Source organism: Physeter macrocephalus, chromosome 7 (assembly GCF_002837175.3).
Source record: "Physeter macrocephalus isolate SW-GA chromosome 7, ASM283717v5, whole genome shotgun sequence".
In the NCBI taxonomy this organism is placed as follows: domain Eukaryota; kingdom Metazoa; phylum Chordata; class Mammalia; order Artiodactyla; family Physeteridae; genus Physeter; species Physeter macrocephalus.
In genome coordinates, this window is record NC_041220.1 from 68,737,486 (window position 1) to 68,746,570 (window position 9,085).

The 9,085-nt window shown below is 38.5% G+C and overlaps 1 protein-coding gene across 18 annotated transcripts in view; it reads left to right on the forward strand.

Moving 5' to 3' along the window:
* FRAS1 (Fraser extracellular matrix complex subunit 1) overlaps window positions 1-9,085 on the forward strand; it is a 474,502-nt gene that overhangs the window by 358,916 nt on the left and 106,501 nt on the right. For all 18 annotated transcript variants that reach the window (XR_003680571.1, XR_003680570.2, XR_003680569.2 and 15 more), the window contains 2 exons: window positions 6,481-6,612; window positions 7,722-7,847. Coding sequence is in view for 15 of the 18 variants with exons in the window: in XM_024115434.2 (XP_023971202.1) it covers window positions 6,481-6,612; window positions 7,722-7,847 (258 nt within the window). In the remaining 3 variants the exon portion in view is untranslated. The remainder of the gene's footprint in view (window positions 1-6,480; window positions 6,613-7,721; window positions 7,848-9,085) is intronic.

A 9,085-nucleotide genomic window follows, 5' to 3' on the forward strand; every position in this document is an offset into this window, starting at 1 on the left:
TGCAGGGGACATGGGTTCGTGCCCCGGTCCGGGAAGATCCCACATGCCGTGGAGCGGCTGGGCCCGTGAGCCATGGCCACTGAGCCTGCGCCTCTGGAGCCTGTGCTCTGCAACGGGAGAGGCCACAACAGTGAGAGGCCCGCATAGCCCAAAAAAAAAAAAAAAAAAAAATCTACTCTCTTAGCAACTTTCCAATATGGAATACAGTATTATTAACTATAGTCACCATGCTGTACATTATATTCCCATGTTTTTTTTATCCATTCATCCACCAGTGGACACTTAGGTTGTTTCCACATCTTGACTGTTGTGTATAGTGCTGCAATAAACATGGGAGTGCATATATCTCTTCGAGATACTGATTTCATTTCCTTTGGATACACACCCAGAAGTGGGATTACCACATCATGTGGCAGTTCTAGTTTTAATTTTTTTAGGAGCCTTAATACTATTTTCTATAGTGGCCACACCAGTTTGCATTCCCACCAACAGTATAAAAAGCTTCCCTTTTCCCCATTCCCTCATAACATTTGTTATCTTTTGTCTTTTTGATGATAGCCATTCTAAGAGGTGTGTGGTGATATCTCATTGTGGTTTTGATTTGCATTTCCCTGATGATTAGTGAGTGAGAGACTTTTCATGAACATGTTGGCCATCTGTGTATCTTTTTTGAAAAATGTTTCAGATTTTCTGCCCATTTTTAAAATCAGATTGTGGGGTTTTTTGCTATTGAGTTGTATGAGTTCTTTATATATATATATATATATATTTGGATATTAAACCCTCATCAGATACGTGATTTACAAATATTTTCTCCCATTCTGTAGGTTGCCTTTTCATTTTGTTGATGCTTTCCTTTGCTGTGCAGAAGCTTCTTCCTTTGCTGTGCAAGTGGGATGTAGTCCCACTTGTTTATTTTTGCTTTTGTTGTCAAATTCAAAAAGCCAAGGCTGATGTCAAGGAGCTTACCACCTATGTTTTCTTCTAGGAGTTTTATAGTTTCAGGTCTTATGTTCAAGTCTTTAATCCATTTTGAGTTAATTTTTGTGTATGGTGTAAGCTAGTGGTTCAGTTTCCTTCTATTGCATATGGCTGTCCAGTTTTCTTAACACTGTGTCTTGAAGAGACTGTCCTTTCCCCATTTTATAGTCTTTGTTCTTTTTCATAAATTAATTGACCTTATATCTGTGGGCTCTCTATTCTGTTCCTTTGATCTATATATGTTTTTATGCCAATACCATACTGTTTTGATTACTATAACTTTGGAATACAGTTTGAAATCAGGGCTCATGATGCTTCCAGCTTTGTTCTTCTTTTGCAAGACTGCTTGGCTATTTGGGGGTTTTTTTGTAGTTCCATACAAATTTTAGGATTGTTTGTCTAATCTTTGTGGAAAATGCCATTGGAATTTTGATAGAGATTGCATTGAATTTGGAGAGTGCTTTGGGTACTATGGTCGTTTTGACAATATTAATTCCTCTAATCCATGAGTGTGGAATATCTTTCCATTTATTTGTGTCTTCAGTTTCTTTCATCAATGTCATATAGTTTTCATTGTACAGGTCTTTTACCTCCTTGGTTAAATTTATCCCTAGGTATTTTATTCTTTTTGATGTAATTGTAAATGGGATTATTTTCTTAATTTCTCTTTCTACTGTTTTTTTATTAGTGTATAGAAATGCAGCGGATTTTTATGTATTGATTTCGCATTCTGCAACTGTACTGAATTCATTTGTTCTCTTGGTTTTTGGTGGACTCCTTAGGGTTTTCTATATATAATATCATGTTATCTGCAAATAGTGACAGTTTTATTTCTTTCTTTCTGATTTAGATGCCTTTTATTTCTTTTTCTAGTGTTCTGTCATTGTTGAAAAGAACCTAATATCAGCTCATTTCTAGTGACAGACTTCTAGATAATTCATACATCGGTAATAAGATACAACAGATTATAGCAGTTTACATTTTACAAAGCGATTTACAATATAAGTTGTCTTATTTAATCCTAATAACAATATTGTAAGGACAGGTTTTATTTTAGAATTTGAAAGCTGAGGAAACTAAGCGTCATTAGAGTAGTAATCTGCTCATGTTTCCATACCTGGTAAGCAGTAGAACGAGGATTTTAATACAAGTTTCTGACTCTGAGTATGAGATATTTAATTTAGTCTGTCTGTATGTGTTATGGTCATGCAAAACAAGTATCATGGTAGTGTGCCAGTTTGGTTTCCAAGCCTCAATACTTACCTGAAAACTTGAATAGTTGAAGGGGTTAACTATTAACCTTCTCCAGGACTTTAAGTTAAATGATCCATGAACCTATTATACAGAGTAAAGGAAATGGACCTTGGGCTGACCTTAAATTAATTTATCTTGTTTCTGCCTAAGGTTCTTTTTTTTACTGTTGAGTGATTTAAAAAAAAAAATTATTTTGGACTTAATTTTTTAGAGCAGTTTTAGGTTTACAACAAAATTGAGAGGAAGGGGACTTCCCTGGTGGTCCAGTGGGTGGGACTCCGTGCTCCCAATGCAGGGGGCATGGGTTCGATCACTGGTCGGGGAACTAGATCCCGTATGCATGCCACAGCTAAGCAGTCCACATGCTGCAACTAAAAGATTCCCACATGCCGCAACTAAAGGTCCCACGTGCCACAACTATGACCCCGTGCTGCCAAAATAAATAGATAAATATTGTTTAGAAAATTGAGAGGAAGGTACAGCCATTTTCCCCATACCCCCTGCCCCAACACATGCATAGCAGAGCCTCTCCAATTATCAACATCACTCACTAGAATGGTACACTTTTTAACAAGGATAAACCTACATTTATACATCATAATCACCCAAAGTCCAGTTTGCTCTAGAGTTCACTCTTGGTGTTGTGCATACTATGGGTTTAGACCAAGATATGGCATTTTTGCCATACGGCATTTCCATCATTATAATATCATTCAGATTATTTTCACTGCCCTAAAAATTTTCTGTGCTCTGCCTATTCACCTCCCCCCCACCTTTGGCAACCACTATTTTTATTGTCTTCCATAGTTTTACCCCTTTCAGAATATCATATAGTTGTACTCATACAGTATGTAGCCTTTTCAGATTGGCTTCTTTCACTTAGTAATATGCATTTAAGATTCCTCCTTCTTTTCATAGCTTGGTAGCTCATTTATTTTTAGTGTTGAATAATATTCCATGGTCCAGCTCTACCATAGTTTATCCATTCACCTACTAAAGGACATCTTGGGCTGCTTCCAAGTTTTGGCAATTATGAATAAAGCTACTATAAACATCTGTGTGCAGGTTTTTTGTGTAGACCTAAGTTTTCAACTCCTCTGGGTAAATACCAAGGAGTGCAATTGCTGAATTGTATGTATAGTGAGAGTATGTCTAGTTTTACAAGAACCAGCCAAACTCTCTTCCGAAGTGGCTGAACCATTTTGCATTCCCACTAGCAATATATGAGAGCTCCTTTTGCTCTACACCCTTACAAGCATTTGGTGCTGTCAGTGTTCCAAATTTTGCCCATTATAATTGGCACACAGTAGGATCTTATTGTTGTTTTAATTTGCAATTATTTGCTGACATATGATGATGGGCATATTTTCATATGCTTATTTGCCATTTGTTTCTTCTGTGGTGAGGTATTTGTTGAGGTTTTCAGTCTATTTTCTAATTGGGTTGTTTCTTTTTTTTTTTTTTTTTTTGTGGTATGCGGGCCTCCCTCTGCTGCGGCCTCTCCTGTTGCGGAGCACAGGCTCCGGACACGCAGGCCCAGGGACCATGGCTTACGGGCTCAGCCGCTCCGCGGCACATGGGATCCTCCCAGACCAGGGCGCGAACCCGGTTCCCCTGCATCGGCAGGCGGACGCGCAACCACTGCGCCACCAGGGAAGCCTCTGGGTTATTTCTTATTGTTGAGTTTTAAGAGTTCCTTGTACATTTTGGATAAGAGTCCTTTATCATATGTGTCCTTTGCAAAGATTTTTTCCCAGACTGTGGCTTGTTCTCTCATTCTCTTGACATTTTCCTTCACAGAGCAGAAGTTTTTAAATTTAATGAAATCCAGCTTATCAATTATTTTTTTCATGAATCGTGTCTTTGGTGTCATATCTAAAAAGGTAGCACCATACCCAAGGTCATCTAGGTTTTTTACTATGTTATCATCTAAGAGTTTGTAGTTTGCGGCTTATATTTAGTTCCGTGGTCCATTTTGAGTTGACTGTTGTGAAAGGTATAAGAGGTTCCTTTTTTTTAAAAGAGAAAAACGTTTGGAATATGGTAGGAAAGAAGCCATCTCTTTTAGCAGAGTTTTGTGAGAGAAAAATTTAACTTGGACACATAATGAACTAAGGCAGCAAGAAACCCAAGCCCTGACATTAACCCATGGAATGAGGGAGAACTGCTCATTTGGTTAATCAGCTAAGCTGAGACAGCAAACTGATATTCCTGACCTGACTGCTCAAGACAAGCACAGATGCTCTACAGAGCCATCCAGAGGGAGGAAAACACACAGGGTGAATGGTGCCTGCAGGAGGCATCTGACCAAAGAGGCAGTTTGACTATTTCTCAGAGAAATCAAAAACTTTGCTTAAAGAGAGGGCTAGACATGTAATTACTAAATTTTGATTATAAGTTCTTATGTTTGCTTGCAAAGCGCTTCACCCTCATGGTATATTTTGTTGTTATGTTAAATGTACCAGAAAACAGCTTTCCTCACTTTACTTATAGAGACAAGGATATACCTTGGTGGGGCTTCCCTGGTGGCACAGTGGTTGGGAGTCCGCCTGCCGATGCAGGGGACGCGGGTTCGTGCCCCGGTCCGGGAAGATCCCACATGCCGTGGAGCAGCTGGGCCCGTGAGCCATGGCCGCTGGGCCTGCACGTCCAGAGCCTGTGCTCCGCAGCGGTAGGGGCCACAACGGTGAGAGGCCCACGTACCGCAAACAAACAAACAAAATAAAATAAAATAAAATAAAAAGGATATACCTTGGTGACACCAACAGCTGTGCAATATGACCAAAACTGTTTAAGTTTTAGGGCCTTTCCTTTCCTCTTCTGTAAGGTAAGGATGGTGAAGACTCCCTGAGGTGCCCCCCCCCACTTAAAAATAAAATCAGTGTAAAACATTAAAAAGAGAGAATTGTATTTTGCAATCATTTATTTTTATTTAATAAAGGGACTTCTTAACTTAGATTCTAGGCACTTCAGAGAATCCTGAATCCACTGAAATGTATGCAAAAGTTTGTACTTTTGTCCTCAAACTCCCAAAAGTTAAGAATCATTGGTCCCTACCTCTGACTATCCAGAGAGCACAAAAGATTGAGCACAAAGAAGCAGATACAATAGCTTTGACATTTGACCGAATGACCAGAGCCATAAAACCTTCATTCTCACAGGGATACCGTCTTCTCTCCTTCAGTAGGGCTATTTCTGGACTTCTCTAGGACATGGAATGTACCTTATAAAATTCAACCATATCTTTTAGATGTGTTCTCAGGGAAAAGACAAATCTAAAACCTGTTGGAATCATTACCAGGAGTCACTACGTGATGGTTCACTTGGCGGAAGTAGAGGTCAGATTCCTACTGACTTGTTAACTAAGTCCACGAGAAAGTAGTGAAGGAAACCTGTTGCTTGTAACCAACCCATGTATAAGCATACCACACGTTTAAAATATCAACAGTGCAGTTTTCTCAATAGGCACTGCAGATAAATACATCAATGAGTGGGTGGTGCAGGTGTTCCTCCAAACCTGGCTTTTAGAGAAGGGGAGGCGTGTTAAGATATAGGAAAGTGGAAATAAGAATCAAGGGTCTGGCAAATCTGCTTTCATTTCTCTCCAGTGATCAATGCTCACTTGAATGTCAGGTAATCCAGGGGAATAAAATCTTGAAGTCAATGTTTTATTCACAAAGGTGTCTTCCATTTATTGCATCGTGCATAATGACCAGGTAAACATGGGTCTGCTTACTTCCAAACGACATTAGAATTATCTGTGTAGACATTTTCTATCCTTTTAAATAATTATTTTATAATGAGACAGACATCATTTCTAACAGAGATATCCCGAAAAAACTATTTCTCTGGAACACTGGAAGAATGAATTGAATCTAAAATATTCCATAAATAAAAGCTTCTACCAGCATCACCTAAGAGTGCATATTTTGTATTACTTTCCCTTCCACTAATATTTGTCAATATCACCTTGTTGTGAAAGTTGCTACTTAGAATGACTTTGTTGTTATGGTTTTAGCTTTTTTGTTATTCAGTAGAAAGAGCTTTGTAGAATAGCTCACAGTATCTTGCTTGCTTACATTTTCTATTTATAAGCATCTCTTCAAAGTGTTAAGGTAATCTAAAAAAGCTTCTGGCTACATATTTATAGAACTAGCCTACAGGTGACCAGACTACAAACTGATGTGTGTGTGTGTGTGTGTGTGTGTGTGTGTGTGTGTGTGTGTGTGTGTGTACTCTTTCTAGTTTCGGATGGAGGGCACACAAGTCCAGAGATGGCCCTCACCGTTCACTTACTTCGCATTGATCGGCACCCGCCAATGTTCCAGGTTATAGCTCCATTGCTTAAAGTCAGCCCAGGAGGCAGCACTTCTATAGGTAAGAACTGGGAACCTGGCTTTGGAAAAAAAAAACATGGCTTTGGAAATGGAACCATATTTCAGTAACAGTCCCTGTATAAATCTCTTCATGGTTACCAAAAAGTAGTGACCTTCTCTTCCAGAAGTTGCAGGCATCTCATCCATAGCCACCCCTCTGCCCATTTCCATGCATATGGAAGCAGCATGGAGAGAAGGAAATAAACCCTTCAGAAACCAATGCTCAGTGATGGAATACAACACAGAATTTATTTTCCAGTCTCTAAGAGTTTGATTTGTTGCCGTCGCTAAAATATAAAGTAACACAGAGCAGAGAAGAGAAGAGAGGGAAGTGGTTTCAATGACTGCTCTTGTTTTCTCTTTAGAAAGTAAAGAGTAACAGTCGGAGTGACAAGTCACCATAACCTTCAGAAGCTGTGAAGAGTTAGAGTTGGCCCAAGTGTTTTATATGTGATTTTATTTACCTATTAGTGTACTTACTTTTTAGAAGTTTTTTCTTTTACCAAGAACATCTTAAGAGCGAATAGTGGGTATTGTGATTTTTGTAAGCTGTGCTCTACACATCCTTATCCAGTTCCTACATATGGGGTATTGGCCTAAAATTACTTATCATCCAATCTATAAACAAGCCACAGATACAAAGATGACTGTCCCTTTGCCCCACTCCTTCTCATGTCAGTGATGGCCAGAGCAGCCATTGTTAAAATAACTTGGCTCTTCTGTAGATTCAGAGAAAGAAGGGAAGAAATGATGAAAAGCAAACACAATTTCTTAGAGTATTTTCTGGAAGAAAACCTACCCGGTCAGTCAGGACTGACCTTTTCATGGGCTACCATTCCTTCATTTGTATGGAAGAAAAAAGGTATTCTGAATTCCGAACTACCTACTCGTAAGTTAACTTTTGGAAGAACCTACTTGTAATTTGGGAACTGACTGTATTATCAAGTTTTCACTCTTTTTTGTGGTTGATTCAAATTAGACAGCACTTTCTGCTAACCATCAGATTACCCACAACATGGCTTCCAGCCTGGCCTGGGGCTTTACTGTACCCAAAGTATACAGTTGTTAATGTACACATCTTCTCACCATGCTCTATTCTCCTGACTGCAGGACTTCAGTTGGTAGTAAGAGACACGGAGACAGTGCCTGAAGAACTCCTCTTTGAGCTCCGGAAAACTCCCCAGCATGGCGTGCTCCTTAAGTACACAGCTGGGTTCCCAGGGCCCATGGCCTCAGGTAGCTGCTCACTCTGTCATTGGCCTGCTTGGATTTCTTTTTTTTTTTTCATATTTTAATTTTATTGTAGTATAGCTGATTTACAATGCTGTGTTAGTTTCAAGTGTACAGCAAAGTGATTCAGTTATACGTATACATATGTTTGTTCTTTTTTAGACTCTTTTCTCATATACGTTATCACAGAATATTGTTCTCGCATTGCAGTAGGTTTTATGTCTCAGACAAGAAGTAAAGCAACATTGTGGGATAAACTATAAAGAGATACGTAGAAAGGAAAAACCTTTAGTGTTTAATCCATTGGCTGAAGTATATGGAACTTCTTTCTCTGTACCACTACCCACACCCCAAAACTATGAAGCTATTTCCTAAAGTTGTAGGTAAAATTTGTTGATTTCTGAAACCTGGAGTAAATGCATTTAGAATGACCTTACGTGAGTTGTCAGCTGCCACTTTCCCATGGTCTGTTCATGGAGATAAATTTGTCTTCCTTATTTTGGTATGTGAATCTTCACAATATTTTAAGCACTGTGACTCTGAGAGTGTAAACTACATGTTTCTTCATCCACTAAAAAAGGGTGGTAATGTGCCCAGCTTTCCAAAATAATACTTATTGCGCTTTCCCTGATTATAAAGAATAATACATGCTGATTGTTTAGGAAGTATGAAATAGTGCAAAGAACACAACTAAATCTAATTTTTAATAGTCGGCTCTCATATACTGAAGTGATTATTATCCTTTTCAAAGTTGTCACCTTGGAATGCTGTATACTTATTCTGACAATCTGTACTTTCTCAAAACCTTTATATAATTCCTAATAGGCATGTAATAATGCGTTCTTCTGAATATCTCTGCAGAGAGAGGGTGTCAAATCTTTGACCTTGAAGGTACATTGAATTTGTAAGAGCAACAAATAGGCACTTAGGAGTCACAAAGGCAGATTTTTAAAAAACTTACTGAACAAAAGAAGTATCATTAAGATAGATTTCTAAAAAAAAAAAAAAAAAAAAAAGATAGATTTCTGACTTAAAAGCTTTTGCACAGCAAAGGAAACCATAAACAAGACAAAAAGACAACACTCAGAATGGGAGAAAATATTGACAAATGAATCAAGTGACAAAGGATTAATCTCCAAAATTTACAAGCAGCTCATGCAGCTCAATATCAAAAAAACAAACAACCCAATCCAAAAATGGGCAGAAGACCTAAATAGACATTTCTCCAAAGAAGACATACAGAT